The 14,222-nt window shown below is 53.4% G+C and overlaps 1 protein-coding gene across 1 annotated transcript; it reads left to right on the top strand.

The window, feature by feature from the left end:
- Window positions 1-10,881: 10,881 nt before the first annotated feature.
- On the top strand, window positions 10,882-12,316 carry POU3F2 (POU class 3 homeobox 2; the record flags this gene model as incomplete). The annotated part of the gene is made up of 1 exon (XM_081250655.1): window positions 10,882-12,316. One exon carries the CDS (start codon window positions 10,882-10,884, stop codon window positions 12,196-12,198), a length of 1,317 nt encoding a protein of 438 aa, XP_081106781.1. The 3' UTR covers window positions 12,199-12,316.
- Between the last annotated feature and the right edge of the window lie 1,906 nt (window positions 12,317-14,222).

Here is a 14,222-nt window from a genome sequence, read left to right on the forward strand (position 1 = left end):
TTAACCAAACCTCAACCACAACCAAACAGAGAGTATGTGAGAGATGTGTCTTGGGTTTATAGCAGTGCTAGTAAACCAAAGTGTGTTTCAGCAGCGCTCTTGAGTACAGTTCATTGTAAATTTCTGCGTAAAATTCTCCAGGGGCTGGAGTCATGCCTTCGGCCGTTTCCCTCCCTGTAAGGTTAGACAGTGCATCATCTCACGGAAGAGGCTAAACTGGTATCGATTTTCCAATTTCTAAGAGGAGTAACCGTTTCCAGCAAAAGCACGCTGGGGGCGGGAGGTGGCGGGGAGTGGTGCTCTGTGTAAAGGGGAAACACACTGCAAACTGAAAGCGCTGAGGAGTGGGGATGAGGGAGCTGCGGTGAGCGAGCGGCGGCTCCTCTCTGTCCAAGTATCCAGGCTGCGAAGTTCTGGCCACAACAGCTGCGACGCTCTAATTCTGTGGACCTGCCGGGAGAGCTGTTTCTTTGCCAAAAGAGAGAGATTTCTGCATTTCTCAGGGAGGCGGGACGAGCCGTCTTCCACCCGTTTTCACTGCCGCCTCACGTTGATCACCCCGATCCTTACGCCCTCCTCTCCGACCCTCATCCTTGCACAGCAGAGAGGGAGAGACCGGGGACGGGGAGCGCGCGCGCACTGGATTTCAAACTCGACCAAACTTTCCAGAAGCCCCCGGCCTTCGCCGGACTCCTTGCAGGCGCCCCTCCCGGCTTCCCCGCCCTACAGTCCCCGGGGCCCAGAGGAACGGTGGCCTAACTTTCAGGTCCATTACAACCCTGAGATTGGATTGCACCGGGGGCTCGGGGTTCGCGAAGTAACTGCTGAGTCTGAGCGAGCTTGGGGCCGCGCGCTGGGGGCCGGCCGGCCGGGCGGCGGGAGGGAGGGAGCGGCCCCTCCTGCAGCCTCGGGAAGCGTCCCGCCCCGCCCGGCCCGGGAACGAGCCCCTCTCAGCGGGCCCCTCCCCACCCCCTCCGTGGCCACCCTCCCCCCCCCGGTCCCGACGGCCCCGCGGGAAGGGGACCCCGCAGGCAGAGCCCCCCGCCGCCCGCATCTGCCGCGACACCTCCTTCCCCTGCCACGTAACACACCATTGACGACCGTGTAGACTCGCACTCCCGCACGCCTGCCCTTTCCCCAGAAGCCTGAAAGTGGCTGAATGGAAACACTGACACGTGAAAACTCTATTCTGAGTGACTTAGCATCCGCCGCCTTGAGGTTTTAATCTTGCTCGGCTCGTCCCGCCTAGCGCTCGGGGCAGCTGTCCGCAAGGTCCCGGCGTTCTTTACTGTCCCCGGGGAAGGTGAGGGGAGAAGGATGGGGGGAGGAGGAAACGTGAGAGGTCTGGGGCCACCCGGAATATCCAAGAGGACACTCCAAATCCTAATCCCAGGAACTTAAGTCCCGTGCATTGTTTCCAAGGCAAGTGCACATGGCAGCTTTCTTCGGAGCCCTGGGATCCCCAAATCACGTCTTAGGAACCGGGAGAATGGACGCGCGCTCCACCACTGACCATCTGTCCTGGGGTTGAGGAGCGGTGCGGGTACTGCTCGCCCTAATCCTGCCACCCTTCAGCAGCAGCAGGTTTCCAAGTACGGAGACCCACACACACACACCTGGTCCTTCTCCTCGCCCTGTGGCCGTTGCCCCGCCCTGTATTGCCCCAGACAGGGTCAGACTGAGGCTAGACTGGCCTTGAAGGTGTGGACGCCTGTGGCCAACAAGGTCTGAGATTTCAAAGCGTCGGGGCACTGCTGGGGAGAGGGCAGACAAACCTCTTATCAGACCTCTTCACGAAGGAAATGAGTGCCCTTGTCTTGGCCTTTGGTTGTTCCCCACCTAAGAAAACCTTTTTTCTTTTGCAAACACAACATCGAGGATTACTTGCATCCCTGCAAAATTCTAGCTTAGACGATTTTTCTCAAAACCGTTCGTGGTACGTTTTGACAGGACTTTCCTTCCTTCCGCATCCCTGCAGGGATCTTCCCGCCTAGTTTTCCCTGCCTGAGACACTGACTGGTGGCCCAGCCTTCTCCCGGACAGTTGCCACGGGTCCCTCTGGTGCTCCAGGTCTACTTGGGGACCGCCCACCAAGCTCCCTGCTCTCCATCTACCACTGTCTGTACCAGGTGGAGAACGACTTCATTCTCCACGGTATGACCTCCAACCCGATGGCTCTTCCTGATGAAGCCAACGGAAGAAGGAAAGGAAAGCAGTGTAGGTGGTGCCTGGACACCCCAAAGGTTGACCTCAGAGAAGGAAAACCTTCCACCACTGCCTCTCCCCACCTTGCATTGTATCCCTGAAACCTGGAAATGAAAATGGAAATTGTTTGATGTATGAGGAGACTTTATCTAATTAGGGCATAAGAAATTTAATCTTTCCAGCGTGGAGGTCATATAATTAATGTTAATTTAACACTCAAATTCTCAGTCATTAATTTTTATTCTCTTAAATGCAGTTTGGCAGGTGCCCCTGATCCATGGCAATGGATTTTACTGGATGTGAGAACACACTTGGTCTTAGGAGTGACTCACCACAGACCTTCCCATCCTAATAACAAGATCACATCATGTATGCATTATTAAGCCACATAATTGAACGGTCCATAGTTTGCATATCAGACTATTAAAATAATGTGCTTTGCTTTTCTCTGAACACGAATTGTTCAAGCCTCTGCGAATATGTGGCGATTCTGATAATTATCACCCAATTACTACAAATGTTCTCTTCATTAACGTGATTTCTTTCAAGCATTTTTTAAAAATGTGAATATTATTATGAATTAAGGAACTTCTTACAAAGTTGTGTCAACTTTTTTTTTAAAGGTTTGTCACTTGGAATGAAAGGATATAGTTTAAATGGAGGAGGGAGAGAAACTCTCTTGCTATGCTTTTCAAATGGCTTCCTCCAGCCAAATAAAAGTTTTCTCTCTAGTTTTTCAGGCAGCTGCTAGGCAAGAGACAGACACAGAGAGAAGAGAGACACACAGAGAGAGAGAAAGGGGGAAAAAGGGGGTGGGGGAATTTAAAAGTCACAAGAGAGTAAGAGAATTAATTTTAAAAAGGTTTTGCTATCTGATTCCCTTCTGGTGTAGATAACTTGTCCCCACAAATAAGATCTTAACTTTTTACCTGTCCTAGAGTAAACGAATATTCCCCCCTTTAAAAAATACCAACTCCAAATTTTCTAAAGCTAACAGCTCACAATTAACTAAATAGTGCTGTTTTCCCCTAGCTCTTCTGAGCTATGTGGTTGGAGAAATTATAAGCCGTAAAGAGCCTTATTGTAACCCCTTCACACACTGCTTTCAAAGTTGAATAGCAAGATATTAGAAAGAAAGAAAGAAAGAAAGAAAGAAAGAAAGAAAGAAAGAAAGAAAAAGAAAGAACACTACTGCAAAATAAGAGTCTTTTAAATGTGAGAAATTTGCATCTATACTCCTTTTTAGTCAAATTTCCCTTTGAATGATTTTTAAACTCATAACAAACAGGTCATTCTGCCTCTGGGGTCATGACTCCCTCCCGGTACAGGGTACAGCGTCGGCGCCGCGCGCAGGTCTCTCTCCTCCGACGGCGCTTCCAGCGCGGAGATGCTGCCATCAGTCCCGGCAAAGAGGGGGTTCTACCCATCGGAATATCTTCCGAGTTGGAGAAGGTTGTGAGATTTTTCCTAGCTAAAATGCGGCAGGGAAAGAGGAGAGAGGGAGAGAGAGAGGGAGCGAGGGGGGAAGAGAGAGGGGGAGAGAGAAAAGAGAAGGGAGAGAGGGAGAGACTGGTGCATTCCGCCCGCTCCAGTAGTAACCTGCGTGGCTGTTCCCTGCTGGGCTGGATGCCCCCTCCCCTCTTTCGGTGCCCGAATCCTCTGGGCCCCTCTTCGGGAGCCCGCAGTTAGCTCTCCGGGGAAGGGGTGCCAGGCCCCGGGCGGCACTTTTATTTTGGCTAAGAGGAGGGAACGCTGCTCCCAGGCCCGAGGGAGGCGAACTGAGCCCTTCTGTTTGGATTTCCCTTCTCGCTATAGCAACCAGCAGCATCCGGACAAAAATGCGCCCTCCCTGGACAATGGCCCGGCCTCCCGCTTCTCGCCCTCTCCTTCCTCCCCCGGATCGCAGCCAGAACCTGCCTAGGAGCTCAGTGGCTCGGTGGCGGGGAACGCCCCCTCCCAGCCCGCGGCGTTCCCTAGCAGTCCCCCTGGAGGTCAGGCCGGGGCGCCCGGACGCCGCCGCCCGTTCTCCCCACCCGGGCTGATGCCCCACGCAGGCCCGGGCCGGGAAACGCAGCCTCCCGGCGGAGCACGCGGGCTCCCACCGCCGACTTCTCCGAGGGATTGTGTGGGTGGTTGGCGGGCCCTGAGTAGCACAAACTCCAGCTCGTTTCAGGGTTAAAAAAAAAAAAAAAGGGTTAGTATAATGCACGAAGGAGACTACTCCCCCATCCCCTGCACATTCACATAAATATAAGTAAGCATCCTAAGCCACGGTCCTAGGCTTGATCTCTGACTTTCTTTCACTCTCACAAGGTTCATTACGTTCCCTTCCGCGCCTATTCATTATTCTCTCCCTCTGACCTAGGGCGTTAATATGATCAGGCCTGTGACTCTGCCGTGTCCTGTTTTCCTATTTTTGCATTTAATGCTGGGACCCGGCTGCCCTAGATTACCATCGAAACCTCGCAGGAAAGACTAGAGGGGTTAGCTGGTCTCGCTGCTCCAACCTGACTAAGGCTCCCTTTTTCTGAGTCCTCTTCCAGACAGTACCAGCCTCTACATTCCCAGGACCCACATTCTGAAAACCTGTCTTTTAAAAACTAGTCCTCTCTAACTTCATTAAGTCCAAAAGTGCCTAGAATGACAGCTTTGAATCTCAGAGACCTAGAAGAAGGTCCCGGCCCACAGCTATGACCGCTGTGGTCAACTGTACACAAGAAAAACTTCGCTCCGTGCACCCGGACACTAGCAAGAGACTATTAAGTGCACTCTTAACACTTTAGCAGGGATTTGCATTCATGCTCTGTTGAACCAGAATAAGAAAAGTGAAGTTCGACCTCAACTTAATGCATCTTTGTTTCCCCCAGTGATGGAAACCCAGCCCTAGACCTTGGACAGAGTACTAGTGAAATACGCCCTCCCCCCCCCCACCGCACCCGTGCGCAAGTGTGTGTGAGGGCTCTTGCCCCTTGCCTTCCACTTCTCAGATTGTCCCAGAGGATAAGAAAGGGAAGGCATGGTGGCAAGGACTTCATCTCAGTACATCTCCAAAAGCTTTAGAGCTGAGGAGGTTTCTGTTGAAATCACTTTTATTTATCAAAGAGTTGTCATTTCCTCCTGGTGGCCATCCACCTGCTTTAGGGCAAGGAATGGGGCTGGGAAACCCCTTCAGGCTCCACTGTTAGGAAGTCATTTAACTGACAGTCCTTTGAAAAGGAAATTTCAGAAAGGGAACTAGGAGCCACCAATCCCCTCGTGTTCTGTTCCTGATATTTCAACATAAACAAGCTGTATTAACTCCAAATAGAATTTGTCTTGCACACTGATGGCACGTGTCCTTTATGCTTTCTCCCCTGTAAGGCCTCAAATACACCACTCAAAATTTAGCAGGCTTCCTTTGGTAAATTACCCAAAGTAACCCCTGAAACAGCTAGACTGCCTGGGGAATGTGGTTTTAGAAGTCTTTAAGCCATGCCTGTCTACAAAATATTCACTTGTGGACTACAGAGGCGGTGTCATTTTTAATGATGAGATTCAGAACTGGAAGAAAAGGAGAAAGAGGTTAATATCCATGCATTCAAGCAATTTCATTTCAAAACACTGAACTTAGAACATTACATCTCACTGGTTTACACAGTAGTGAAGATAAAATAGAATCATCCGTATGTGAGGCATGGACAAACGCAGAGTTGCCAAGAATATGAAGAATGGGAGTTTCAACTTTCAGAAAACTTTTCCTTCTTCAAGACCGTTTATGACATGGAGACAGATGCACATTTAGAAACTTGTAAAATGTATGTATAGATAGTAACATATAAATCTATGTGAGATTTTTTTAATTGAGGAGACATTGTGCTCCTACATAATTAAAGATATTAATTTCTGTCCTTTTTTTAAGGTAAATGTTTATTGCTTCTCTCCCAAGAACTGGCAACTTGGAAATGCATTTTCCTTGCTCCTTATAAATGCATCCCCAAGCCTGCAATTCTTCGAGCTTTAAGGAGGTTTTCATTAAAGGAGCTAGCTGTCTCTTTGTGTGGATTGGCTGTTTAAAGCTGCAGCTCTGAAGTGGGAACCTCAGTTTTGACATTCTGTAGGCCCTTAGCAAAGAAGTTCCATTACGTGTGAAGCTCAAACAGCTTCTGGGGACTAGCAGAAGAGCAGAAAGCACAGGAATGAATGACAGAGGCAAGGGAGGAAGAGGAGGAGGAGAGGAAAAGGAAGAGAAAGAGAAGGGATTCACAGAATCCTCCTCCAAGGTGGATACATTAAAAAGGAAGTCCCAGTAGGCAATTTTACCCAACTTTAAACCAGCTGCCACCTCCTAAGAAAATTTCCTTCGTTTCCTGATTTCTGTTATCATAAAATTACATCAATAAGAAATAAATTAAGATCAAACGAATACCGTCTCACCTCTATTTTAATAACTGTGTCCTTTCAGCTCCATGTATGGGAGTGATTATGGTGGTTTTTCTGCCAAGTCCTGGTATAGAGAAACACAATAAATGATATTTTACATACGGTGTGAGTGTGTTTACTAGATGAACCAAGTTAATAAATTAGAGTTCAGGCTACAGTGCATAGGTTGATACCATTACTGTTACTCAGGTGAAGACTTTGGGGGCCTCAGGTCAAGGTGCTGGGCACTACCAAGACCCAGGCCCGGCTCACTCTTTCGAGAAGTGTGACAATGTGGGGATAAATATCGGTCTTTGGGGTTTAGCTCGGATTCGCTGAGTCGTTTCTCTCCAGGCAGTGCAGGAGGGAGTCCGCACCAATTCCTTAGACTCGTCCAGGTCAGGACACCGACTCAGTAGAGCCCTTGCTGGGACATAGGGCAAGGGGATGGGCTGGCGCGCTTGCCAGGATCTCCTCTCAGGGCGCCTGGAGCTTGTTCTCGAGGAGGGGGCCCAGGGGACCCCGCAGTCGGCCCCGGAGGCTGCGAGGCCCGCGTGAATCGCCTGCTCAGCCTTTGTCCTAGCCAGTGATCTCGGGGAGCTGTACTGGAGTGAGGTAGATATCAAGACACCTTGTCAGTTCAAAGCATTTTAGGGTTGTTTGAAATCCTCTGCTCGTCAACGTAAGCAGCCTCTGTATTTGAACAGTTGCTTTGAACAGTGAAAGGGAATGAGCTGAATCGAAACCTGGAGGTGTCTCCCCGAGACACCTTCAACATGCTTTTATGAGGGTGGAGAAAGGCAGGCAGACGTGCGGACTCTGCTCCAGCGGGGTCAGCCGCAAAGAAAGGCGCCCACGATGGGCGGAGAAAGGTAAGGGAGGACCGAGAAGCCCCCATCTGGGGCTGAAACCTCAGAGAGCCCAGGTTCTCGGAGCCCCGGGGAGGGGCAGCGCCGGAAGGCAGACTGGAAGCCGAGGCTACTCAGGACCCGGCGTTCGCGCCAACCGGGCCTCCGGCGACAGCCGGGGAGGCGGGAGTGGCTCGAGCGGGGGGTGGGTGGGTACCCAGAGCCACTGTGCGCGCCCAGCCCAGCCCAGCCGGCCCGGCGATTGGCCCGGCTCCGGGGATGGGGGTGGGATGCAGAGGCTGAGGCCCAGGAGTAGGGCATTGCTTTGTGTACTCCCCGGGATTTACTGGGTATATTAATCCGGTAGAACCACCCGGCTTACCCTGTTGGGAACGTTTCGGCTCCGTCGCCTGCCAGCGAAATGAGGCGGGGGTGGGGGTGGAGTGGAGACCCGGGACGTCAGCGTGGCATGGATCTCCGAGCAGTAATCGCCAGTGAAGTCCCATTGCAGACAGGAAGTTGGGATGTACACGTGCAGCCTATTCTTGCTCCCCTACCCAACACCCCAGCGCCCAAAGCCCGAGACTGGGGAAAGGGAGGCAGAAGGAGAGGAGGGAGGGGGACTTTTAAACTGTCTCTGAGTCAGGCCGCCTCGGTTCCCTCGGAGATTGGAAACCTTTTTCTTCCCTCGAGTGTTTCACCCCACCGGCTGCAAAGGGCCTTGTCCCTTGAGAAATGAGAAATCAAATCCAGAGAAAAGCAGACACCTGCCCCGGAAGGGGGAGGGGGCGAGCTGTTCAGCGCCCGGACGCGGCCCTTCCCGGCGGCTGGATCCTTCCATCTGTGGGAGCTCTGAGTTCTCCCAGCCCGGAGGCGGGCCGCCGGGGGCAGGGGGTGAGAAGAGGCGCGGCGGGCCGGGCGGGACGCGGCTGGCGAGCGGCCTGTGCGCTCCCAAAGCCCCGAGAGAGCCAAGCGCCCAGCGCTGGGGACTCGGAACTGCTGCGGAGGGAGGCGGTCCTGCCCTCCGCCCATCCCCTTCACTCTCAGTCGAAAAGCCGCGGGCGCCAGCCGCCGAGTCTGCGCGCTCCGAGGCTTGGACTTTTTCATTTTTTCGTGGCCCGGCAAAGTTACGGGATTTCTAGCAGCCCCCAGGCGCGCGGCCGGAGTGGCTCCGCGCTTGCGCGGGAACCCAGCGCCACAAGGTGCGTGTCCTCGCCTCGCCGCGCGGGTGCGCGCGTGGGGGGATGCAGGTCCGTTCCGTTGGCTGCCTGTGGGCTCGCCCCTCCCCTAACGATTTCTCTCTCTTCCACACACACGCTCGTAAACAGAGGGCACGTGGAAATTCTCAGCCAAAGCGTCTTGCCCGGGCGGGTGCTCAACGTGGTGATTTATAAACAGCTCAGCCACTCCCCAAAGACCTCCGCTCCTCGTTAGTCATGATGAATTCTCTGGCCCGTTCCACTTTGCTGTCTAGATTAAGATGCTCGGAGGCCCCAAAGTGCTCCCCTTGAGCGTTGATTTGGCTTCCCTCACAAACCCACGACCACCGGCAGCGCCAGCGCTAGGGCTACAACGCGCGAGGCCGAGGGTGAGAGGTGGGGACGCAACTCACTTTCCCTGTGGTTTTTTTGTTTGTTTGTTTCCCTTTCCGGCAGCAACTTCTGATTCGTTTTGCAGTATCCGTCCGGTACACTCTGGCCTGCGTGGTGGTTACGCTGCTCCAGCACGGGTCCGCGCCCGGGTCTCTGCTACCCGGCTAGCAGGCTCCGAAACCCGCGGCAGGCACCTGCTCCCGGCGGCTACGGCACTGACGGCGCGACGCGCTCGCGCTGGGAAGAGCTGTGCAGCCAGGGCAGGGTCCCGCAATCTCGCTCTGGAGTTCACGGCTGAAGGCTAAGCACGGAGCTTCGCCAGTGAGCGCCTGGGAGCGGAGTTAAACCAACCCACCAGCTGGCGTCCGCCGAAGTTTAGGATCAGGAGGGTTCCCCTAGTACTGCCCATTTTTCTTCACACGCTCTTCCTCCCTTTCGAAGCAGCTAACGGAAAAGTTGCATCCAAAAGCTCCAGGAGCACGAGGAAGCGCTCACGCAGTCCCCGCGGTTCCGCTTCCTGGAGCCGCCCTTGGTGCCTCCCCCGCACCCGGAGGCCGAACACCCCTTGCCAGGCGCTCCTGTAGCCTGGCACAGGGCGAAGGTCTACCGGCTCAGGGTCCTAGTTTCCTAAACCAAATACTGTGCGCGCGCCCCAGTGTTTGAATGTGTCAGAGACTTTCAGAGTTTTGTTTTCAGCCCAGACCGCTGCGCTGTCAGAGCAGGCAACTCCGCTCCTGGACAGCCGAGGCACGGGCTGAGCCTGCCTCTCGTGGGGTCCTCATCCCGAAGGGCTGGAAGACAATTGGGCCTGGAACCTAAAAGGAAGACATCCTACGCTAGCGGCGGGGTGGAGGGGAAGAAGAGGACCTTTATTGGGGCAAAAGTGTCCGCACACCCTGGAACAAGAAGCTTATGGGCACTGAAATTCTAACTGTGAGGGAAAGGAGACTTCAACAGGGGGTCTGGTCTGACTTCTGGCTCTAGATATGAGACGTTGGCATGTGTGTGTGTGTGTGTGTGTGTGTGTGTGTGTGTCCCAAGGTGAAAAAAAATCGGACTCCCCATGGCTTGTTGGGACTCAGCCTTTCTCTTCCTCCTTCTTCACCCCCCTCTCCCGCCCTATTGGGAGGAGAAGGTGGACTGACACCCTCCTCCCCTCCGCCACCCAAGTCTTGCAAGTGTCTGTGGTCGATAGATGGCTGGGGCGCCCCCCTCCTCCACCGGGACCGCCCGGCGCGTCTGCTTGGGAGACAGATGGGGGGCGGGCCCATCCGAGGGGCGGAGGAGGCCGGGGGTGGGGGAGAAGGGGAGGTGAGAACTCTGAGATTCTGAATTGGGTGGAGAGGGGGGACCAGAGGAGGGCTAAGAGGACTCCGCGCCCGGGGGGGAGGAGGAGGGGGCAGCTCTGCGCCAATCAGTGGCGCCGGCCTGGGAGGTTGCTAGCGGTATCCACGTAAATCAAAGGGCGCGGAGCCAATGGGAGGGGGCGGAGGGGGCGGGGCCCAGGCGCGTGCCGCTGCGAGCTGGCGCTGCCAAGAGAGCGGGAGAGAGCTGGAGAGAGCAGGGAGAGGGGGGGAGCGCGGAGCTAGTCGGAGAGTGAGAGAGAGCAAGGAGGGAGAGGAGGAGAAAGAGAGCGAGGGCGGGCGGGAGGCGGCGGCGGCGGCGGCAGCAGTAATAGCAGGAGCAGCAACAGAAGGCGTCGGAGCGGGCGTCGGAGCTGCCCGCTGGGGAGAGAGGAGAGAGACAGAGAGCGAGCGAGGAGAGGAGCCCGAGGCGAAAAAGTAACTGTCAAATGCGCGGCTCCTTTAACCAGAGCGCTCAGTCCGGCTCCGAGAGTCATGGCGACCGCAGCGTCTAACCACTACAGCCTGCTCACCTCCAGCGCCTCCATCGTGCACGCCGAGCCGCCGGGCGGCATGCAGCAGGGCGCGGGGGGCTACCGCGAGGCGCAGAGCCTGGTGCAGGGCGACTACGGCGCGCTGCAGAGCAACGGGCACCCGCTCAGCCACGCTCACCAGTGGATCACCGCGCTGTCCCACGGCGGCGGCGGCGGGGGCGGTGGCGGCGGCGGCGGGGGCGGGGGTGGCGGCGGGGGCGGCGGCGACGGCTCCCCGTGGTCCACCAGCCCCTTGGGCCAACCGGACATCAAGCCCTCGGTGGTGGTACAGCAGGGCGGCCGCGGCGACGAGCTGCACGGGCCGGGCGCCCTGCAGCAGCAACAGCAGCAGCAACAGCAGCAGCAGCAGCAGCAACAGCAGCAGCAGCAGCAGCGGCCGCCGCATCTGGTACACCACGCTGCCAACCACCACCCGGGGCCCGGGGCATGGCGGAGCGCGGCGGCTGCGGCGCACCTCCCGCCCTCCATGGGAGCGTCCAACGGCGGCTTGCTCTACTCGCAGCCCAGCTTCACGGTGAACGGTATGCTGGGCGCCGGCGGGCAGCCGGCCGGGCTGCACCACCACGGCCTGCGGGACGCGCACGACGAGCCGCACCACGCTGATCACCACCCGCACCCGCACTCGCACCCGCACCAGCAGCCGCCTCCCCCGCCGCCCCCGCAGGGCCCTCCCGGCCACCCCGGCGCGCACCATGACCCGCACTCGGATGAGGACACGCCGACCTCGGACGACCTGGAGCAGTTCGCCAAGCAGTTCAAGCAGCGGCGGATCAAACTGGGATTTACCCAAGCGGACGTGGGGCTGGCGCTGGGCACCCTGTACGGCAACGTGTTCTCGCAGACCACCATCTGCAGGTTTGAGGCCCTGCAGCTGAGCTTCAAGAACATGTGCAAGCTGAAGCCTTTGTTGAACAAGTGGTTGGAGGAGGCGGACTCGTCCTCGGGCAGCCCCACGAGCATAGACAAGATCGCAGCGCAGGGGCGCAAGAGGAAAAAGCGGACCTCCATCGAGGTGAGCGTCAAGGGGGCTCTGGAGAGCCATTTCCTCAAATGCCCCAAGCCCTCGGCCCAGGAGATCACCTCCCTCGCGGACAGCTTACAGCTGGAGAAGGAGGTGGTGAGAGTTTGGTTTTGTAACAGGAGACAGAAAGAGAAAAGGATGACCCCTCCCGGAGGGACTCTGCCGGGCGCCGAGGATGTGTACGGGGGGAGTAGGGACACGCCACCACACCACGGGGTACAGACACCCGTCCAGTGAACTCGAGCGGGGGGGAGGGGCAGAGCGCGGGGCTCCCCCTCCCCTTCGGTCCGCGACCCTTTCCCGGCCCCCTTGTTCCCTCTCTAACTTCTGATTGTTCTTTTCTTTTTAATTATTATTTCCCCGTCCCTTAAAAAAAATAAGGAAAACAACTAAGGCACTGGACTATCCTTTAAACGGTAGCAGGTGTAATGATATGTTTTGACCTTTACAGGCTAGTACCCAGGCAATGGAGTGGAGTGTCTCATAGAGAGAGTGAGAAGAGAATGTGTATGTGTGTGTGTGTGTGTGTGTGTGTGTGTGTGTGTGAGAGAGAGAGAGAGAGAGAGAGATGGCTAGCACTGAGTTAAATACCTGGCAAAACTAAATAAATTACCAAAAAGACAAAAAAATCTACCAAACCGTGATAAACACAAAACACAGCTCCTGATGCTTGGAGTTGGCACATGCTGCTGTGTTTATTTAATGTGGATCCCCATCAGGAAAGAGGGAAAAATACACACGTTCTTTGATGTAGGCAAAACTTAACCACATAAATTTGCACTGCAAGAAAATTGAAGTTTACATGAACAAATTCACAAACATGTTTTTCTTTCCCCCAGCGTTCATTTTGAAGTTGCCGGGTTTGGTTTGGTTTGGTTTGGTTTGGTTTGGTTTGGTTTTTATTCCTCGGAGAGAGTTGAAGCCAGCTCTTGGCCACTCTCCATCTCTAATGTTCTTGTGTTGCCCCTCTCGTTTTTCTTGCTGTTTGTGAACTTTGATTACCTTCAGATTCCCCCCCCACCTCCTTACATTGGTATAATGTTTATTTGCTCCTTTTACCAAAGCAAACCGATTGACTTCATACAAAATAAATAATTCTCTGCTTTCAGGAAATGTGCATGGTCTACCCGCTTTATCCAAGGCAAGAATTCTGTTTGGAATACAAAAATGAAAGTGAAGCATTGGTTTTTGTTACCAGCCACAAAGTAAACTTCATTTTCAGGCAGTGTTTCTGGGGCAGGTTGAGGAGGGAAGAAAAAGAAAAATCGATAGTGAGTGACTGATTGCTTCATTTTATCAGGCGGGCCCATTGTGAAAGAGCTCAGAGGAAATGTGGAGGTTAAATATATTTCCAGAGTTGTCCAACAGAAGGGAAGCGGCACTTCGAAGAGAACTAGGGAAATATATATCTTCAGACACCCCTGTACAGTTCTCTGCCTTCGGTTTTAATAACTTAATTATGAGGAATTATTTGTGCTGACAGCAGCAGTTAAACTTTGTTCCTCTAATAGCTTTTGTTTTTTAACATAAAGAAAATAATCTGGGAACTTAATGGTGTATGCATAGACTGTGATTCTTAGCACACAAATACCCATATGCATACAGAGAATATCTCCACTCTAGGCTGACTTTGTCTTCACTAGCTCATTTGTTTATCAAATCATATATAAGGTCCCACACCCTCTTCTTCTGTAATTTATTACAGAAAATACCAGTTTGACTTGGAGAGTTTTCCCACCTCTTTTACTAAAGCCAAATGAAGTAGAAAAAAGTGTTATTTTCAATCCTTCCTTTTCTCCCTTTGTTAACAGTTTTAAGTGCGTTTTTTGACCTTATCTTGATGGAAAACGATTAACTCTCATAACAAAAGGCTCTACCGGGAAGTGAAGGTGGAAAAAAAAACTTGTAACTTTATTGAAAATAAATACCATTAAACTGTGATCAGTTAAAATATTAAATAATAATCAGCACAAAAGGGCGCTAAAAGGGAAAACACTTTTTATTCATCTTAAAAGTTTGGGGCTTTTTTTTCTGGTTAGTTATTAGACAAATTTTTATTTGAAGAAATTAAATTCTCACTACCAGAAAATTATTGTTCGGCATCAGATTAGCATTGCAATCAGTAGTTAATGTTTTAGGAACTATGCTTTATATTGTCTTTTCAAACACCTGTGATTGTTTCATTTTCAATGTTTTTGCAAGATAAATGATGGCTTATAATGGGCATATTTATTTGCCTGTATTTCATTTCCCCCAGTGAC

This window comes from Mesoplodon bidens (assembly GCF_964165515.1).
Source record: "Mesoplodon bidens genome assembly, chromosome: 12".
In the NCBI taxonomy this organism is placed as follows: domain Eukaryota; kingdom Metazoa; phylum Chordata; class Mammalia; order Artiodactyla; family Ziphiidae; genus Mesoplodon; species Mesoplodon bidens.